General features: G+C 31.9%; 6 protein-coding genes across 14 annotated transcripts; 2 read left to right on the top strand and 4 right to left on the bottom strand.

The window, feature by feature from the left end:
• Nucleotides 1–38: 38 nt before the first annotated feature.
• Nucleotides 39–2,224, bottom strand: ste14 (isoprenylcysteine carboxylmethyltransferase ste14). Its single transcript, XM_033329740.2, has 3 exons — nt 1,750–2,224; nt 1,180–1,659; nt 39–1,106 (listed from the first exon to the last, which is right to left on the bottom strand). Exons 1-3 carry the CDS (start codon nt 1,945–1,947, stop codon nt 924–926), a joined length of 861 nt encoding a protein of 286 aa, XP_033185631.1. The 5' UTR covers nt 1,948–2,224; the 3' UTR covers nt 39–923.
• Nucleotides 2,225–4,565: 2,341 nt separating this feature from the next.
• LOC117154535 (uncharacterized) lies at nt 4,566–7,202 on the top strand. Of its 2 annotated transcripts, none has more exons than XM_033329598.2 (5): nt 4,566–4,840; nt 4,944–5,006; nt 5,081–5,198; nt 5,255–5,435; nt 5,511–7,202. In XM_033329598.2, the coding sequence occupies exons 1-5, from the start codon at nt 4,783–4,785 to the stop codon at nt 6,135–6,137; spliced, it is 1,047 nt and encodes a 348-aa protein (XP_033185489.1). In that variant the 5' UTR covers nt 4,566–4,782; the 3' UTR covers nt 6,138–7,202. The 2 variants fall into 2 exon arrangements, with proteins under 2 accessions (XP_033185489.1, XP_033185490.1); XM_033329599.2 differs by having other exon boundaries at nt 4,569–4,840; nt 5,270–5,435.
• An 826-nt stretch (nt 7,203–8,028) lies between these two features.
• On the bottom strand, nt 8,029–15,202 carry Elys (AT hook containing transcription factor 1 homolog). Of its 2 annotated transcripts, none has more exons than XM_033329593.2 (6): nt 14,902–15,202; nt 14,379–14,756; nt 14,010–14,298; nt 8,598–13,925; nt 8,447–8,518; nt 8,029–8,229 (listed from the first exon to the last, which is right to left on the bottom strand). In XM_033329593.2, exons 1-6 carry the CDS (start codon nt 14,929–14,931, stop codon nt 8,225–8,227), a joined length of 6,102 nt encoding a protein of 2,033 aa, XP_033185484.2. In that variant the 5' UTR covers nt 14,932–15,202; the 3' UTR covers nt 8,029–8,224. The 2 variants fall into 2 exon arrangements, with proteins under 2 accessions (XP_033185484.2, XP_033185483.2); XM_033329592.2 differs by having other exon boundaries at nt 8,443–8,518.
• A 108-nt stretch (nt 15,203–15,310) lies between these two features.
• LOC117154537 (sin3 histone deacetylase corepressor complex component SDS3) lies at nt 15,311–17,736 on the top strand. 3 transcript variants are annotated; one of them, XM_076625383.1, is made up of 9 exons: nt 15,311–15,376; nt 16,118–16,229; nt 16,302–16,365; nt 16,427–16,540; nt 16,618–16,819; nt 16,889–17,069; nt 17,129–17,246; nt 17,300–17,384; nt 17,472–17,736. In XM_076625383.1, the coding sequence occupies exons 2-9, from the start codon at nt 16,136–16,138 to the stop codon at nt 17,565–17,567; spliced, it is 954 nt and encodes a 317-aa protein (XP_076481498.1). In that variant the 5' UTR covers nt 15,311–15,376; nt 16,118–16,135; the 3' UTR covers nt 17,568–17,736. The 3 variants fall into 3 exon arrangements, with proteins under 3 accessions (XP_076481498.1, XP_076481499.1, XP_033185491.1); XM_076625384.1 differs by lacking the exon at nt 15,311–15,376 and having other exon boundaries at nt 15,827–16,229; nt 16,889–17,039; XM_033329600.2 differs by lacking the exon at nt 15,311–15,376 and having other exon boundaries at nt 15,831–16,229.
• On the bottom strand, nt 17,618–18,433 carry LOC117154538 (E3 ubiquitin-protein ligase MARCHF3). Its single transcript, XM_033329601.2, has 2 exons — nt 18,186–18,433; nt 17,618–18,115 (listed from the first exon to the last, which is right to left on the bottom strand). The coding sequence occupies exons 1-2, from the start codon at nt 18,423–18,425 to the stop codon at nt 17,618–17,620; spliced, it is 738 nt and encodes a 245-aa protein (XP_033185492.1). The 5' UTR covers nt 18,426–18,433.
• Nucleotides 18,434–18,581: 148 nt separating this feature from the next.
• On the bottom strand, nt 18,582–20,667 carry LOC117154539 (uncharacterized). 5 transcript variants are annotated; one of them, XM_033329604.2, is made up of 6 exons: nt 20,518–20,667; nt 19,668–19,824; nt 19,380–19,561; nt 19,182–19,311; nt 18,952–19,124; nt 18,582–18,889 (listed from the first exon to the last, which is right to left on the bottom strand). In XM_033329604.2, exons 2-6 carry the CDS (start codon nt 19,809–19,811, stop codon nt 18,805–18,807), a joined length of 714 nt encoding a protein of 237 aa, XP_033185495.1. In that variant the 5' UTR covers nt 19,812–19,824; nt 20,518–20,667; the 3' UTR covers nt 18,582–18,804. The 5 variants fall into 5 exon arrangements, with proteins under 5 accessions (XP_033185495.1, XP_033185496.1, XP_033185498.1 ...); XM_033329605.2 differs by having other exon boundaries at nt 19,668–19,831; nt 20,518–20,650; XM_033329607.2 differs by having other exon boundaries at nt 20,514–20,649.
• Between the last annotated feature and the right edge of the window lie 227 nt (nt 20,668–20,894).

Raw genomic sequence — 20,894 nt, forward strand, 5'->3', positions numbered from 1 at the left:
TAGGTAAGGATTAAATGAAAGATTCGACAAACGATACATTTACAGATTACTATTATTTGTTTATTCATGAATTATTACAACGATACATTGTCATTTATTTCCTTTTGTTAGTGCATTTGCCTATTAAACTGTCAATTAAGAAATGCAGATTCTCTCACATGGAAAGTAGTAACAATCATGGGCATTTTCTAGATTTGTATGACAAACAAAATATGATAATATAAATTTTGTGTGACTCAAGTCTAATGCACAACGATAATTCAATTATTTTTCATTTTTCTTTTTTCTATCTATAAATAATGCTACATATTCTCTCAGTAAAATTCTCATAATCTAAATTCATTCTTTGGTTTCACAATAATAAAAATATATAGGCCATGAATCATCAAGGCAAGATCGATAATTAACATCAGTATATCAAAAAGCTTTGTCGATACTAAAATATTGTAAATGATTATGTACAGACTTAACGATATTGTAAGTACATTGCTGAAATCTCTAAAACTTTCTTATTATCCAACATCGAACGAATGCTTTCTAAATGTCAATGCAAATGTTAGCTACAGCATTATATTTATTATTTTGCATTTCGTATATATATATATATATATATATATATGTATATATATATATACACGCGCGCGCGCACACACACACACACATATATGTAATAAGCATAAATATAAAAAGAAAGTGTATAATCTACCAACTGAAAGTAACCATATAATGAAAGTGTAGTCTATTGTTATATGAATAATTCTTCAAAATGAAATGAGACAATAAATATAATTTTGTTAAGAAAACCTCCCTTAATTATTGCATTGTTGCTTGAGGTACAATAAAAAACATAGTCAGTACAAATAATGTTAAGATTAAACCTGAGGAATTGATACAATTAGAGTGTTTCAGACACATACTGGCTGCTATAAATTCAGCTTGTAACCAGATATATATGGTAGTCCTGTACTAACTTTCTTCTGATATTCTACGTAATCCTGCCCAAAGAAATTAAGCAGAGTAATCTCTTCGATTAAAATGCGGTCGTGAAAGAACTTCCAAGATACTCCAGTGTATGCAAGGAAACAAACTGGATTCTGGAGTATTAGCTACAAAGATAAATATAAAACTTGTCTATACTTCAGTAAAATATTATACATATTTAATATGAAAGATTATTACCTGCGTTCCTATAGACCAATAAAACCAGCCCACATAACTAGGATGCCTGCAAATTCTGTAAACTCCATACGTAATCAGTTCGTGACTATCCATCTTTTCACTCTGCACAATATGATTAAAATTATGCTTGGCAGTAAACATTGCCAATTTCCTCAAAACTTCCCCGCAAATGCATAGTACAAGTCCAAAGTATGATATAAAAGAAGATTCTTTCATTGCAGAATAATAATGCCTTTCTATGACAAATTCTATCCAGCTAGAACATGCTGCTACTCCATAAGCTATGCTGTGATTTAGAATAAAACTGTCGATGGAAAGAGTAGATGGATTTATCCAAGCTATGCTTAGAAATTCTGTGTAATGGAATATTGCCATTATAGTGATATATACTCCGAACATTTGCCACGAAGATGGTGCAACAAAGGACACAATAATCCCAATACCAAAGGCATATCCTAGGAGAACTGCCCTTACAGCAACCTGTTAAATGTAAGTATTCATAAAATAAATTGATGTCTTCATAATAATTCACATAAATGAATCGTTATAATAGTAATATATTTAAAATACCTGATAAGCAAAGTCGCGAAACGCAAGAAGTACAAGTATATTTAAGAATCCATATTGAAATAAATGCGTAAACCAAATGTTGTTAAAATATTCTTGAAAAACATTGAATTCTAACCTTAACAATACTTCTGGTAGGATTGCGATTAAACCAGCGGCAATAAAACAAAAGAAACTAAGCTTTCCATTGTAACACAGCATTTTCTAAGATTTATGTAACTTTATCTTACTTAAATATGTAATTCACCATTTCTATCAAATATTAATCGCAGGTTAGTTTTTAACCTTACTTTAACTATAGATCGCCAACAGAATTAAATCAAATAGCATTCCACAAAGTTTGAAAAAATGGTATTCTTTTAGAATGTAAAAATTTCACAAATTGCGTTTCTCCTTATTTTCAGCATTTAGAAACTAGTAATAAACGATATAAAAAATTGAACTTCATCTTTTATAAACGAATACGTATTCACAGATATTAATATCATAGTTATTAACAAACAAAATATATTTTAGCCAGATTATAACAAATAAAATGAAGTAGATGTGAAACAATAGCATACATTTTTTAAATAATTTGAAGTACATTTATTAACTATAAATTAATACTATTCAATTTTAATTTAATTTTATATAAATCACATTTTTAGTTTTCTCTATTAAAATTAATATTTGTTTCTCTATGTTACAGAAACTTCAATTTTACATCTTCAATAATCTACAATCAACAATCAATGCTACATTATTTAAATAATAATACATGTTCATTGTTATATTATTATATTATATTATTATTTATTGTATTATATTACATATTAGATTATAGTGCAAATAAATTATTATAAACAATATATCATATATGATTACTATCTGCATTAAATTGAATTTTACACTGTTTAGAAATAATGAATAACAATTTATATATTTAAACAAACTTTTTTATTTATCAAAACCATCACCATATAAATAATAAGTTCTATAAACCACAAATTTAAATAAAAGTTGTAGAGATGAAGTCAAAATAATATTACAAATCGAAAATCAAAGCAATTCGCAAAAAATTTTCCCAGCTTCTCGGTTTTGTATCAGGAGAACATAACATCACAGGAGGTGGCACAAGTTCGGCAATTCTTAGAATATGACGTTATTTTTCAGAATGAAAATTTTTTTGCTATTTTATTATTTCCTCGTACATTTATTCATGGAATTTCACGTCATTTTTGGGCGAGGATGTTTTCTCACTAGGAAAGGAAATTTTTTGACAGTTTTTAAATTAAAAACACTGATTTCCTTGTATTTTTCGATTTATTAAACGTAATTCAGGCTATACAGAATGATATAAAGGTAATATATTGTTACTTGTATAATAATGCAATATAATCTAACAAAATAATATAATTTCTCTTATTAATAAGTATAATAAATGAGTTTTCATTGTTCTTCGGATGAAGAATTGCCATGAGCCACTTGAAATTTGGAGATGAAATTCTTTACCTGCAACAGAAGAAATAGGGATTAAATGATTTTCAGCATCAGTATCTTCTTATTGTAAAATTACTTTCTTAGAAGTTAATTCATTTATACAAATACTTGAATATATTATTTGTTTCCATATATAAGAACAGAACACTCGCTTGAAACTTGTTCATTTCCTAAATTTCTGTACGAGAATTGCTCATTAAAATATATATTAAAGATGTACATTATTTAACGAATCAATCTTATGTTTTATATTCATTTCATGCAAAAAAATGCATGAAATTCATAATTAAATTCCTTGGATAGTGGAACATCTACCTTAAATAATATTTACAACGTATAGTCTACTTCAGGATAATACGTCCCGCTCCGATTCACATCTTGCTCAGTGAATTCTTTTATTAACACGATTCAAATTATAGATAACGAAAGATATCATCGCAACGATTAGTGCAGAACTTCTTTTTTTTTTTAAGTAAAGGGAAATCTGTCATCATCTTTCATTATGAGCGAACACAAAATTTAGTCTTACAGACCGTACTATGTATTGAATTTAAAAGTGACATTAATACAGGAAACTCTACTATCCACTTCACTAACGTTCGACGTGAGTACGCTCGCCTTACTACTCTTACTACAAACACTACCACAACTATGCCATTACTACCACATAGCAATCTTAAATGAAGTAGTGATGAGTTTAACCTAACAGTTGCTAAGACAATTTCCTGCAAACATATTTTTAGACAACTATATGAAATAAACCAATATTTATTACTATATATTAGTAACTTTTACAGAAGTTGCAAAAAATACTAGTATGCTATTACAGAATTAAGAAAATTTTAATTATATATACAATTTTAGTAACGTTAAGTTTGGATATTTAACTACAATCTTATTTTAAGAAATAAGGGCAACTTTTGTAAATTTAATGTTTAATCCACTTAATAATGAAATTTTGCCAAAAAGGTTAGTTATGTCTAGATTGCGTTAAAATAACAGGCTATTTTTAGGGTCAGCAATTTTTTAAACAATAATTTTAAGTGATATTGTTTATATTTATTTAAATATGTTTAAAATGAACTGAAATCTGATCTCAACCTAATCTAATTTAATATAATCCTTCTGATAAAGTTTTAACACTAACTTGAAACTGAATAATATATTTTTATTTATTGCTATGAAATAAGGAGAAATTTAAAAATTGGATGCTTTCTTAATAAAAGAATTGCTAAGAAAATTGTTCACAACTCACGAGTAGTACCGTACCTATCACTTAGATTCAGTGAAGCTTGGCTTGAAAGTGTGTCGGTATATATGTGTACTCACAGCTCGTACTACGTCTTCAATGTGCTTTACGGATATTCTTACCTACACCGTGAATGGAGAAATGCACATGTACGGTGGGAATAGCACAAATACAGACCTCTATTCTATTCATTCCTATTCAAGATGGAGAAAAAACAACGTATGTTTTCCGTAAGGTGGTTGTAAACAAGAAAGTTGGCTGAAAAGTAGTATCTTACCCGTAAAGCAACGATTAATCGATAAGAAATGGCGAAATCCGTCTTGAGCTCGGACACATTACCGAAGGCAGGCCGAGTAAACGAAGGTATGTTGCATTTTTTCAACGCCTTCTGTCACTCATTGCAATTACATTAGAATTACTCATTTACCTGGCATTCCTAATAAGCATTCCTTTGACAATATTGTAGTGTGCCGTGAGTGGCTGGTGCACGAAGATGGAGCACTCGCTTATCGTCTACAAGACGAAGAAAGTAAGAATATTACATTATTTGTAAAATATTGTTGATTTTATTGGCTACTATCTTTATTGTACTGTGCCTTATAGTTAGGGAACACTACACAAGCAACAAAGTTCGCAATGCACAAGTTAGAGAGGATTTACCAAGGGCTAAGGTTGAACAGGAGCTGGAAGAGCTTAGATATCAATCCTATATTCAACAGCAGTTAGTATTTGAACCTTTGATTGTATTGATTTCTTAAAGTTTATGTCGTATTGAAGTGTTTCTGATTTTAGAGAGGAAAGAGATGCTCTTGTTGCAAAACAGATTGCATTGTCCTTAGAACGAGAGGAGAGACAGAGAGAAAGAGAATTGCAAGAGCAAATGAGGCTGCAATTGCGATTGGACGACGAAGCTGCACAGCTTGAGCTCGAACGACACATTCAAGAAGAGAAAGATGAGGTATTTCAGAAAATATTCTAACAACGTATCTATAGTATTCATTATCATAATTTAATTTTTATCTGTTAAATAAAGGAATTAGCAAGAAAGCTGCAGCAGGAAGAAGAAGAAAATGCTATAGATAATCATGATGGTCCTGTTAATGAACAACTACTGCTAGATCAAAAGATTGCGATGGAAGCACAGGATGCAGAACTTGCACGAATGCTTCAGGAAAAGGAGCGAGCAAAAATAAGGAAAGCGAGACAAAGAGCAAAGCAGAGAAAACTAGAACGGCAGCAGCTTCAAGAATTAGAGGAGCAGAATCTTACAGAAAAGCCTCAACGACCTGATAGATTAGAATTGAAAGGCACTCAAGGCAAGACTAGAGTACAACCAACTTTAAATTATCCACAATATCCTGATCCTGAAGAAATACAAACGTTAGATGAGTCTGTTGAAAATATAAGAGAAGTGCAAAACGTAGCTGCAATTATTGATCCTACATACAATGGAAGTATGCACAGAAACACTTCAAGTAGCTCAAGTAGCACAGTAAGTCCTACATATGCATTGCCTACACCTCCACAGGAGCTTATGAACGATGATGTTCCATGTTACATGCCTATACAAGGACAACGAAGAAATCAAATGCAATCCCCGTCCCAAGCTCATGAAGAAAAGCATAAACGTCGTGTAAAAGATGGTTGTAAACAGCAGTAAAAATAGTTTATTAAGTTTCTCTTTATTTTCCGATAGAACATTTTCGATGCCATGAAGAAACGATATAAGTTACTTATCGTAAGTTACGTGTAGAAGCTCATATCATATACATAACTAACTTAAAAATCAATATAGAAATAGAATTAAATTTCTATCTTCCATTTACGAAAAGATATATTTAACGGAAGCAATGTAGAGATAAATGTGCCTTTTGAAAGAGTACGGTGTAAGGGAGTCAACGAATATCGAAAACTGATTAGCATTTAATAACCAGTTACACCGTCCTGAATCTTACATCTGCCTTTATCCATGTACATTTATATCGAACTTGAGAATAATATATTATATAATAATATCAAAGAGATTTTTATGCAAAAAAAAAATGAATGAATAAAAGCAGTGAAGTAGACAATCACACTAAGATTAAAAAGAAAAGATTCAGCTATTATATTTAATTGTATCAAATAAGAAAATAATGATGTACAAATATTGACCATTTAGACTGAATATCAAATGATCTACTTGAAACAGATTTTAATCGAATTACATAAATACTGCTCTCTAAATTTAATGTAGATTTAACATATGCATAAATTTTCCTTGCTTCCTTCTTAAAGCAATGTGTCTTTTTTTTTTAATTATTTAAGATGCAGAACCAATAATATATATGTATTTACTGCCAAAGAGGACATTTATAACGTTCATTTTGTACCAGACAAAGTTTAGTATTAGCAACACGAGAATTTCGTTTTTTCTGGAAAAATATTCGAAGCTACGAATGCGTAGTATAAAACAAATGTTTGATAAATTAAATAATTTTGTAAGCTTTACTTTAGGAAATATAAGTTGAATGATCGTGTTACAATTTTTATTAATCTATTATAATGTAGATGCGGCACAATTGTAGTATTATTATTTAATGTCGCTTCAGTATTTAAGTTATAGGTACTTATTTATGGTGATTGGAAATTTATTCGATAGCAATAATATGTATTAATTCTTTTTTACATTTATTGTATGAATACAGCTATACATGGGTATATTAATAAATTATTTACAAAGTTATGGTACACATTTTCATCAAAAACCACCATATAAATATACGTTACGACAATAATTCATTCCATGAACTTATTGCGTTAAAAAAAAAGGGATCAATTTAATGTAACAAATATATTTGCCAAATAAGTATATAAAAGTAAGGAATCTTATGATTTACAGAGATAGAGAGAGAGTTATTTGTTTTTTATAATACATTTCCGAAGTTCCTTGCTAGTTTAATATTCAGAAGATACAGATCAACGAAGATTTCTTTCTATACACCTGTTCACACGCTTTGGAAACTTAATGATACTAATTAGAAAAAAAAAAAATTTATTTCATAAGCATGAAAATTCTAATTAAATTGATTAAATAAATTTATAGATTATATAAAATAGTCTTCTAAATAAAACATGTTAATTTTAAAAAATATACACCTCGCAAAGTACCATATTAACATATGTTCCAAGCGTTATGCATCAGATGGGATTACTCATTGATAAAATATAGCTATAACTTTCATTATACTGAATATTATCAAATCGATAGCAAAAGACTGTCCTCTTTTTCTCTGCTTTGTATTTTAGAAACGGATCTTGCTCTGTGATAAACTTTGCATCATTATGATGTAACAAAAGTTTCATTTCACATGGTCCCACATATCATAATCTCTAATCCATCTTTTTTTCTCTCTATGTAATTAAGTCATTCGAAAAACAACTGCATTTTTTTACATATTATCCACTGTACATGGTTGTCGAAAGAAAGTACTGTATATGATCTATCATAGATTATAGATTATAAATCATTTAAAATTGGATAACTGAATATACGATTGTGCAAAAAAAGGTTTTAAAAAATTTCGTAAAATTATATTTAATTTGTTGTACTCTTTGATTTCACGGGTAGTACAAACTTCGTTCTACAGCGGCGTATATGATAACAGTTCGGCTTTTTCACTTCTGCGGTTTTCCGTATATTATTCTGTGTCTCTTCCTCATTCTCTTCCTCCCCCTCATCTTCGCTCAAAATCGGAATGAAATTATTCAATCTGTATAAAAAATAAAAAAATTTTAATACTGATTCTGTGCTTTTAAAAGGTAATAAAGAAGCATATAAAGTATAAGTTCTTAGCTGCTATTAGAAGCATGAGTAAAAAAGCTGCAGAGTATTGAGTGTGTAGAAGCGTGTGTAGGTAAGAGAGAAGTAAGCTCATAACAGATTCTAAAAAAGAAATAAATTAATTTAATTGGAAAGTAACCACCTACGATGATCAGAAGCCATAGTTTTTGATCTGGTATGTGGAGGTGAAAACATATATTTTGGAACTTCTCCAATAGCTGCAAATAAAATTTAAAACAATTCTCTTAATAAATTTTCTCGATGAATAAATATTAATTAAATATTGCTAGAATGTACCTTCTTGATCCAATGGTTGATCATTCGTCTTCTCTGGCTGTGAAAAAGAAAACTGATTAGCTGCCTTATCCTTGGTATTTTGTTTTGTTGATTGCTTTGTTCCTCTTCTTGGTTTTGACGTCGTTTCGTTCGCTTCTCGAGTAGAGGTTTCAGAAACACCACGTTTCCTCTTCTTAGAAACTTTCTGAGAATCGTCTATTGGACTTATGGTTTCTGTCCCTTCTTCCTCCATTATTGTCTCTTCAAAGATTTCCTTGCTACGGGCACTTCTGGTTTTCCTCCTTGTTTCTACTTGAGATAATTCCACGCTTGCTGCTCTTCTCAGTCGAGGATTCCGTGCAGCCTCTTGCCTCTTGTTCGTAGTGGAGATTCTTTCTTTTAATGGTACGCTTAGAATTTCTTCAAGCTCTTCCGGTATTGATTGTATTGAGGATCTACGACTACGTGTGTTTGCAGCTGGTTTGCTTACTGCCTTTTCTACCAAATACTGTTCTTTTACAGATTCTGATGATAGTCCAAACTCCTTTGAGACAATTTCCTTAGCTACGCTGCTAGACCTTCGAGTTGTTCTTACCACGTTGACTGGCTCTTTAGGTACAGAACTACCTCGTCTCCTTGATGACTTAACAATACTAGGCTCTTCCTGATCCTGTTCACTTGTTTGAGATTCCCTTCTTGATCGAATTGAGATTGTATTCGATTTATTTGCTCCTCCTGAGGATTGTTTGGTATTTGAGCTCTTAGTTTCTGTTTGAACCTTTTTCTCACTACTTTCTGGTAGCTCCTTTTGTATTGAGGCAGAACGTCTTAAACTCCTTCTCACTGGAACTTTAGCTTCCTCACTTTTTGCCTCTATGGAAATATCCTTGGCAACAGAAGATGCCCTCCTGCCCCTGATTTTCCTTGGCGACGAAATCCCAGATGATCCATCTGATCCAGAAGAGGCTATCTGCTTCACACTTTCATCTGCAGGTGCTACAGAAGCAATTAATACTTCTTTCACCAACGAACTCGCTCGTCTCGACCGCGGCGTCTTTGCAAGAACCTTGCAAGGTGAATTTAAAGGAGACATATTAGTTTCTTTCGATATGGATGAAGCTCGACGTGATCTGGTCATTCTAGGTGTGATTTCTAGGGATTCAGAGTCTAAATTGGAAGTATTAACAATGTCTTTTGGTTCTATATGATCTGATGAACCTCGAACTGAGTTCCTCCTAGTTCTTCTATGATTAGAATTATTGTTATCAAGTCGAATCGACTTGTCCTTTGTCTCCTGTTCCTCTGCATTTTCTTCCTTCTTCTGGGAAAATCTGGATTGGTCACGTATATTTTCTTCTTTATCCAGATGTGCAGTATTTCTTTGAAGATTATCTAATATTTCTATGCTGGAATCAGATTCATCATCTGTGATATTTGAAGCGCCAAAGATGTTGTCTGTATTCATTGGTACCGTTTTTGAACCTTGTTTTTCTTTACTCTCCGGTTCATCAAGAACTAAGAATACCTCATCGCTATCATGTGAGGATTCATCGTCAGTGATGTCGAATAGTACACCATTTTTAGAACTAACGTGTTTTTCAACATCGTACTCAAATTCATTCGGTAATTTTTCATGAAATGATCGATGGTGTTGTTCTTTGTTCTCTAAACAACTTACATTATTCGTAGAAAGACTTTTATATTCCTCTTCATCTTCTTCATGATCTTCATTAATATTTTCCAAAACTTTAGAGCTCGAAACATCTTCCTTTAATTTTTTACTGTTACGTAGTTCTAAATGATTTGATTGATCTATATTTTCCGAGGTCTTCTCTCTATTTTCATAAAATGCTTCTGGAACAATGTCCTCTTCGACTTCTGTGGTAATTGATTCCTCCGAACTGCGTCGCGGTTTTTCAGGGCTAGAATCCTTTGTCATAGGTGTTGAGGCTATAAGAGAATTATGATTAGTATTCTCTTGTTTAGGGGTTTTCAAGGAGCGCTGAAGATCACTCTTATCGGACCTTCTTGAAGGAACTTTTATCTCAAAGCTACTATCTGGAGAGAGAACCGCAGGGGAATAACTAGAGGAAGATAAAGTAGATAATCTTTTGGATACCTGCGGCGTGTTCGTTAATGAGCGATTATTCAATATATTGACTGAAGGAACGCTCAAACGAGAATTTGCGGAATTTTTTGCCTTTGAACAATTGGACAAAGACTCATTTATGGATTCTGTAGACGTTTGTAAGTAAGTTCTTCTAAGACTCGGTCTAGGCCGAGCTGTATATACATTTTTGCAAGTATAACTACTATCTGATAAAACTGGACTATCAATCAGACACTTTTCACTTGTCGCTGGACTCACGAACACTTCATCGTTTTGATCAGACGTATTAAGTTTAGAAAATTCTTCTTCTCTGCTAACTTCACCATGAGAACAGCTGTTCTTTGACTGACTAATATTGAATCGTATCTGTCTATTAACTTTATGCTCCCTGTCCGACACTGGACTACCTGTGATTTCATCCTGTAGGCTAGCAGCAATTGGAGACGTCGAAGATCTTATAAGCTGCCGAATTTTTAAAATAGAATGCGGAGTTTCAATCGGAATATCCCTATTGGTGGATATTTTCCGTTTTACCAATGGGGTACTAAATGCAGCACTCAAAGCTGCTTCGCTATCATCCAGCAACTTCCTACGTTTTGTTCTTTCTGGTGTTCTCATACCACTGTTCTCTTCATCATGCATAACCTGTTCCAAAGTGCGTTTGTTATTCATTTGTACCATTTTGGGAGACATTACACAATTTATATTGATCCTGTCATTAGATGACTTTAACGCGGCACAAGGGGCAGTGACGAAGGGAACCACAGACTTTTCTGTTCTAACATACGTTTCCTTTGCCTTCCTAATAACTGTTTCATAAATATTTGCAGTTTTTTGACAACTTTTGTTGTGGGTCATAGGTCTGGGATATCTGGACTCTAAATCTGTATCTAGATTACTTTTACCCATGTTCATGGAAAATCGCTTCACTATATTAGGTAAAGTTGCATTGTAGGCATTTAACATATCAAGATGCATGTTCTTTGAAGCAACAGAATTGGACCAAGTAGTAGTGTTTCCACTATTGGCTTCCATATAACGACAACGTTGCAAGTAATACAATAATTTTATGTCTTCAGACTTGGAATCCTCCAGAAACTTGACAAACATTTCCTCTTCTTCAGTATCCAAGGCCAAATGTAAAATATCGCCGAGTTTATTATAATTCTTGCAGGATTGAAAGAAACACATTAGTAGCTGTGTATAATGTGACTGCAGTCTATGATGAAAAGCAGATTGAACCAAACCATGCTCCACTGATAAACTTATTAATGTGCTTTGTTCTTGAAAGGATGACAAAGGAGGTTTCTTTATGCGCAGATACATTAAAGCTAACTTGTGCTGACTGTTCCTTATCAGTGTTTTTAGCACAAGTTTATGATGCCAGTCTTTGACATCAGAATCACTGACTAATTGACCAGTCATCATGTCCAAGAAACCTTGGTAATCCTCATGATCTAGAAGCCAGAATGCTTGGGTAAGTTTTATGAGGCTTGGGCTCATCTTGAAAGATGAAGGATATTTGATCAATTGATCAACTCCAGGATAGGAACCCTGTAACAGCATAGCTAAATCCATTAGAAGGTATATAGTGATCTGATGTTTACATTCTATCTCATTTGACTCTGTCTGATCGCAGTCAGTCAAGTAACTCCTCAGTAACGACTGCAAAGAGGGTGGAGGATAATAGCCATTGGTATTCACCTCTCCAGCTTCTCTTTCCCACTGTAAATTCAAGGCAGGACACTCTCGAGCTATCAATTCATCTATGAAAAGCACCTCTTCACTTCCTTCTTTTGCATTATTGTCTTTAATCGATTCTCGTTTTTCTTTGTACAGAGAAAACAATTTTTCGAATGGATATGGAATTTTCAGAGCAAGAGACATTGGTAAAGGACCTTCCTCTAGACATTCTGATTCGGGTAACAAACCCACGTCGTAAAACCATAATAATACTTGGAAGTACATAGATACTCGCTTTAGTGCTCTTCGTTGCTTGATTAAACTGCTTGTTTCAAAAGGTAACTTAGCTACTACATTAGATAAACATTCCAATTGTTGGTAACAAAATCTCAACGTTTTTACTTCGGATTCGCCTATGTTATTACCTGATTGATCAAATAGAGGAATACATAGACGATCAGCAATCATTTTTATGGAAGACGCGCGCTGTATTCCCCACTTTAAGAAACTTGGATACATGTAGGCGGCACTTCCATCTGACCATTCTTTGGCACACTTGATCAAGAAAGTCGCCCAACGTTGCTCCAGACAAAGCGATAATAACATATCCCTCTGAGCGTTATGATCGCTAGAAAATGAAATTTCTGTGTTGAACGGAGTCAAACCAACGGAGAGACACTTGTGAAACATTTCAGAAGGTTGCGTTAGCATGATAGGCCCTGCAAGGGCAATTTCACGAAGTAATTCAGCTTGGACTCCTCTAGTATACCAAAATGTTAATTTTGACAAACTTAACTCTATCCATTCAAAGAACAAAGAATTTGGGTAAAATAATTCTTCTGATGAGTTTAAACTATTATTAGGAAATTCTTGTAAAGTGCGAGGAATATAGGCACAACTTATTATCTCTTTGCCAGTTATGTTGCAGGCCCTGTGATTTGTATTGTAACAGGATAATATACTATTTGGATTCTTGCATTCACTGAGAGTTTGAGGCATTTGTTCCTTGTACCATTGATTCAAATCAAATAATAAAGTTCTATTAGTAGTTGAAATTAGAAGCAAACTGTCTTCACCTTTCCTACATTCTGACTCTGTTTGGTCCAGATTAGTTCCTCTTTCGAACGTAGACAAACTAACCACTCTATCTTTTGGGTCTAATTCAATCTCGAATTTAAGGCTAGGCTCTCCTTCCAGATTAAAATATAAATTAGTTCCTCTGTCACAGTATTTTCGTTGGAACAATAAGGCAAACATTCTCAAGATAGGAGGCATCTTAAATGAATCGTCTTGGAAAACAACCCACAAATAGTAAAAAGGTCTAGGATCATCTGTTGGTTCTAATAATGCTAAATGTGTTATTATCATGGTTTCATCCACGGGTATGCTAATCCATCCCACGGAACCATCATTCTGCCATATTATCACTCTGCCTAGACATCCTGATATTAAACAACCAATTTTCATTGAGCTAATTATAGTATTTGTTAATTTTTCGTCTAGAAAAGAATTCAATTCAAAATTTTCTCTATTAAAACCAATGTGCTTTTCTATACCTACAAATGTAAAAAATGTAATCATGTATATTAAAGTAGGATAAAGAAACAACAAAAACAGAGTGTTGTTTATGTTATACTTACGTTGAGTTAGCAAATTACAAGTCATGTGTTTGCTACTGTTTCTATGAAAAGAGTCTTTAGTTGTTAAGAATTGTATTTCAGCTGGAGAAATTTCATCCATTGTAACAGATAAATCAGGATCCTCCCAAGTAGATCTCTGAAGATCAATCATGAGATGATGAAGATTGCGTAATACTACACAAGCTATACCATCCATTTGCATAAGAATATTGTCTGGTCTTCTGTCATTAAATCCTTCCCAATCTGTTGCACCAGATACAATACAAACTTGTTCTACACCAGCTGGCATCTGTACATAATATATTATATTATGAACATTTCATTCTAAATACCACATAATTTAGGAACTTATCATATTTCAATACCTACTTTAATAGCTCTTAAAACACGAGAGGAAGTACAATCAAAGATACACAATAAACCCACGGAATCTTTAATTCTAGTTGCTTCATTGTCCAAACCAACAAGGAGCAATGGTAGTTCTCCACACTGAGCAGGAAATTGACAAACACAAGTGATTTTCCCTTGGAAGGTCCACGAACTGGTACTTTCGCCAGTTTTTGCATTAAGAACTACTAAATGGCAACCATAACTTAGCCAAGCATACGTGGCATCATTTAGAAAACCTCCATAAACACCATCAAGACCATTATATATTTGCGAACCATTTGATGGTCCACTGTCATCTCCTTTTACGTTATTTAAACATTTTGTTATAGAGTGCTGAATATCTACAACACTGCGTATCTACACAAAAATAATATTGTTATTAGATTAAGAGTGATATTGCCTTTTATAATATACAAATAAATATTACAATAACCAAGTAAATATTTTCATAGCATATTTTTAAGAAAATAAAATAGGAAATTCCATTGATATTGTGAATTACCTCACAGCTAACTTCCCCTAGTTCTTTCATATTTTACACAGGATATTAAAATATATGAGATAAGAAAAAATCATTTATAAACTTTCCCACTAAGGTCACCATAAGGTTATGCTGCCGCCAAATTTCAATAATCCTGTTGTGTATTTCCAATGGCAATTGGCACAAGCTTGGATAGCGTACATACAAAGTATTATCTGACAGAGTATCCGGAAAACGGCGTAATTTAGAAACATACAGAACAAAATGAATATATTACATTTAAATTCGTTTCATCACTCGTGCATTCATTTTAAAACTGTAACTATACAACTGCGAAGTACGTTAAAAAGTATTGCCAATTGCATGCTTTACCAATAGCATTTGAATTTTCATAATTACTATATAGTTCTAAATTTAGTCAGGTGCATGAAAGCATGAAGTATGAAAACGTGCAATTTTCGAAAATTTGATGGATTATTATTTAAAATAATATAAGGTAATGAATTTTTATCGTTTAATGAATTCTAATTGTTCGAAAAACATTATCGCAAAATAATCTGCATTTTAAGATCCAATAAAAATATGTGTAAATGAAGGACGATATTTTTTGAAATATTGATTAAAATTAACAAATATTGGAATTAAGCGTTTCCTTTGTTAATTGATATTAATATTCCTAATGAATGTATAGTTTTTCCAAATTTTTATATTTAATTTCCATGTATATTAGTCTTATGCATAAACCCTAAATGAACTGTACTTTTGTTTAAATTATTATAATATTCTATATATCGTTATATTAAATTATTATAATAAATTTTCAAATATCTCTTTCGCTACACGTTTTTTGTACCAGTTGAAATTATGAAATGATTTACTAAAAACTCGCGAAAGTATCGTTGTATTAAAACAGCCTTAATGATATTTTCATCAAATGTTCCACAGCTGATCAATTACATATATGTTTGTTTATACATTCCAAGAATAACATATACGATTTCATATTATATATTATTCCTATCACATAATAGTGATCTATTTACAGTTATTTTATTATCAAAATGAGTTCCACATATTATGAAAATTGAAATTTCATAGTATTGTTGTAAATGGCATTGTAGATATATAAATAACCTTAATTGTACACAGCTATTTGTTTTTCAAACTGGCATAAAATATCTAGTATTGTTAATGAAATATTAAGAAATGATTATTGTACTGTAAAATGTCGTATCAGGATTCTCCGTTTTCGACCATGTATGGTCAGGACGATTATGATATTGATGAAGACAACGACGAGTATTTGGAAGATGACAGAGATGCTGAAGAACAAGATGAAAGTGATGAAGGTACAATTAATTCGTTAAAAATATATTTTTGTAATTAATACTTTTATAAACAGGCAATTTATAAATTTCTAGATACTGAGGAGGCAAGCGAGACAGATCTTGGCAAATCTGAAGAGTATACAGAAATAAAGGAGCAGTAAGTAAATAAATTTATGTCAATTCTTTGATCAATGATGAGTTACATTCAGATTTTTCAGAGTTTATCAAGATAAGTTAGCTAGTTTAAAGAAACAACTACAGCAGTTAAAGGATGGCACACATCCAGAGTATAATCGAAAATTAAAACGCTTGGAAACCCAGTACAAAGAAAGGTTCGCATTAAGTATAATATTCATTTTGAGTGGAATTACTATGTAATTGTTCCTTTAATTAAATTGTTTATTTACAGATTACGATTGAATGTAATTTACCGTGATTATTTGACAGAATGGGTAGAACGGGACTATATATTAGAAAAAAAAGCAGCAGTGAAGGAATTTGAGGAAAAGAAAATAGATTTAAAGGAGAACTTATTAACAGATATGGAAGAAAAACGGAAAATGATTGAATCTGATCGACACACAATGGAACTCACTGGCGATTCAATGGAGGTATAAATCTCATACAAATAGCAGTTTCACTCTTCGTTATATCATATATTTATTTTTCTACTTATTAAGGTGAAACCTGTAATGACAAGAAAATTACGAAGGCGACCAAACGATCCTGTACCTGAGAAAGTAGAAAAACGGAGGAAACCGCCTCCCGCGCAATTGAACTATTTGTTAGATGAAAAAGAGATAGAGAGCGATTTAAAAGCTATTAGTCGCGGTAAAGTACTGACCACTATTCGAAAACCAGGTACTGACTAAAAATTCCAAAGTAATGTACATGAATTAACTGGGAATCATTATTTGCAGCAATACTACCACATTATAATACAGTAAACATGCCTTCTCAACATATTCCTCCACCCTCTGATACCCCAATAATAGAGACTAGGATAGAAGATGGCAAACTTCTACATGAAAGACGATGGTAATTTTGATTTTTATTTTTGGAATTATCTATCTAAATCAAGAAAATTATAGGTTCCATCGTGGACAACCAGTGTACGTAGAAGGAAAAGATTTAACTAGGTTCGCTGCAAATATTTCGGCGATAGGAACTGAAGCTGTATGTAAATGATTATCAACAAATTCATAAAATTTCTTCCTTTTTATTATAATCTTTTTCTTAAATTATAATTTCCTCATTTTATAGATATGGGTGAAGAAAGTTTCGGATGGAAGCAAAGTGCGTATATATATATCCCAATTAAGTCGAGGAAAAATTTCAATCAAAAGAAGAGCATCCTAATGACTATTGTAAAAGTATTCACTGTTACGGGTATAAGTGTTCAGTAATTGTTAAACTTGTGATACATTAGATTTGTAGTTTATTGAAGTTCTATTTTCTGGATTCAATATAACTCTTACTGTACTTGTCTTTTGCCACCAATAAAACCAGATCTTCTGATGATACTGTATCGCCATGTACATCCATATAAAATAAGAGAAGAGCAACAGAGACATCATAGCTAATAATAAATAAGTTGACCATCGCGCTGGTGGAAAGCTATCGTAATTATTTTTGGCGTAAAAATCGGCCGCGACTATACAAATGTAAGAACATCCTATCGCCATAGGCGTAATAATAATGCTCCGAAGTAAATCGGCCTTCAAACTTCGAACATACAATTGATGTTGCTGTTGATTAAGACACACCCAAATTAATATAGAATGTAGAACATGGTAACGAGGAGTTCGTCTGATCTCGAACTGGTGTCCACATAATTCGCAGCTATTTCTATTACTTTCCTCTAGCCAATGTTCTAGACACTTCAAATGGATTGCACCCATGGTTCCCTTGAAAAAATTTAATTCGTTTTATTTTTTAATTTCCTTGGAATATTAAAAGTAGCGATGATTAGCTAACCTTACACTTGCAGGGATATGTAATGGGTAATTGGTGAGAAGAATCGTAGCAAATACGACAGTGTGTCGCCTCATCAAGGGATTCATGTAATTTCGCTCTTTTATTCGAATCATGTTTTGAATTATTGAGTTTTCGTTTTATGGTCAACTTAATACCTGTATTTTTTTGATTTGATTCTGCTTCAACTTTTGCTATAATTTTTTCTAGGACACTTTCCGCGGAACTCCTCTGACCGATCATTATAGACTATTTTTAGCTGTTTAACCTGAATATTTGTAACATATTCAGAAGAAGAAAAAAGACGAACGAAAATTAATTACGTGATTATTTCAGTTTGCAATTATTATTGCTGTTTACGTTATTTTATTATGTTATCGAAAAATGAAATTCGTTAACTCCGATGATAAGATTTCATTTATTTTCTCTTGTTCGTCGTAAGTACTCCTTAAAATGAGGATTATGAACAGGTGGTCATTTACAAACTATCTTGTTACATGTATAAAAACTTGTATTACATTACGAAGAATACAGTTAAGCTAATCAAGTAAAGTAATATTAATGAGATAAGTAATTATATGTGCAGTTTGTAATTAATCACTAAACTATGAATAAATGTTTGTCACTCGGCCATCATATCCACACTGGGGCAGTCTTCACCTATATTACTTGGAGACGTTTCTAATTCTCCGATTTCGTTAGACTCGCTATAAATGTAAATTTCGTATAACACATATTTCTACAAAAATTTCTGTAACAAACTATTTACCTGTCTAATGAAGGGTCATTGCTGAACATTTCAGTTGGAACAGTAGGTGGTGCTTTCTCTGGTACTAGTTCCAAATAAGTCTGTCGAGACTCTAGATGTCTTTCTACTTCCTCTGGTGTCATATGGCCATCTGACATCAAAGACATTGGTACTACATTATTTGATGATTGTACCTGAAATATGAAATATCCTAAATTAACTGTTCCTTTAAATTACAAATAGTTACTTACTATAGGTGTGCTGTTTGATTTTGTTACTTTTGGAGTAGGCTTTTTCTTTTTGCTTGTGTTGAGTTGAGACTTTGTCACTGTTGGCATATGATGTGGTGTATGATTACTAATTCCCATTTCTATCTTTTTTCTAGGAATAGAACAAAGTTGATACATAAATACTAACACTTTCCTTTCAACTAAAGTTTTTTCAAGTACCTTTTTGAAGTATCAAGACGAGTAACTTCTTCATCAGATGATTCAGTTTCATCACTTTCACTGAATGAGGCATCTACTTTCTCATATTGTAATAATCGATCTAATAAAAAACTCTTGTCCCTATTTACTTTAAGTAATTTTCTTTGCGTAGATCTCAAAGCTTCTTGAAAACATTCATTTTCCTGAAATAATTATCAAATAAATTTGAAAAAATAAATCAAAATAAATCAAATAATTATAAAATAAATTTATACCCAACATATATATAAAAATACTAGATACACGTACATAAATTAAAAATTTTAATTTTCTCTTAAGATTTCGATACTGATCCTTATAGTTAGGCACTTCCTCCTCTGGACTATCATCGTCATCGTCCTCTGCATCTGCATTGTTGTTTGCAATTGAGCGACAATACCATTCTTCCAACATTGATCATCTGCAACTAAAAACTAATAAATGTCTCTATTATTCCATTTAATGAAGTGTAACAATAAAATGTTTTTGATATTGTTTGTTTCTTAGAATGAAATCACCTTAAGAATATCATGAAATCAATGAAGTGAATAATAAAAATCTCATAAACAAAATAATTTACAAATGAAAACATTCTTTGTTAGGTAAAGGAGTATAAGTCAGAATTATTAATTTTATAAAGAAATATTTGCAATATTTAAAGATCAATGTAGGATTAGGTATTATATTTTGGATATATTATTATAATCTCAAGTAACAGAGTGGGAAAGAAGTGAAATTAATTCGTATTATTAGAACTGTAAGCAAAAGACAGCAATGTAGAAAATATTAGCATATTTATCCTGTCGACCAAACTTTGACTTAAACTCTTTTGCCCATCCACCATAAAATTGTCAAATGTTTTAGGATTTCAGAATGTCTGAAACAAGATCCTGTGGGAAAGTGACATTTATTATGCAACAATCTGATATGTATACAATTACAGCTTCCATTTCAAAAACTTTAGTGTTTTTGTCAGGGAACGAATTAATGTTACTTTGATGCTGTATAAGGTTAAGTTCTTAAACGATAGAAGATAAACTGAAATATTTCATAGAAAACGAACAGATAATCGGCGAGGACAATAAAGTTTGACTTGAAATAAAATTTCAGTAGTACCTACGCAAAACTTTAGAATGATTTTTCGTATGTTGCGATTAATCGAGACGAACAATTATTAGGAAGATAAATAAGCTGTTTATGACTGGCTTTCATTCTGAAATCGTGACTTCTTTATCGATTCTATAGTAACTTTGAAATACTACCATTCGACAATAAACATTAAATTGAATTTTCAGATACAATTTGACAAATTCTTCTTTATAGGAAATATAAATAATTTTTCATAACTTTCGTGAATTTAATTAACAATTTCTTGATTTTACAGTAATTAGCTGTAAAAATTACAACATTTTATTTCTATTCTTAATATAAACGACAAATTTGTGTAATTGCTGTAAGTTTACGTTTCGTATTATTGCACGATTTACTTACTCGATA

This window comes from Bombus vancouverensis, chromosome 16, assembly GCF_051014615.1.
Source record: "Bombus vancouverensis nearcticus chromosome 16, iyBomVanc1_principal, whole genome shotgun sequence".
NCBI classification, from domain to species: Eukaryota; Metazoa; Arthropoda; class Insecta; order Hymenoptera; family Apidae; genus Bombus; species Bombus vancouverensis.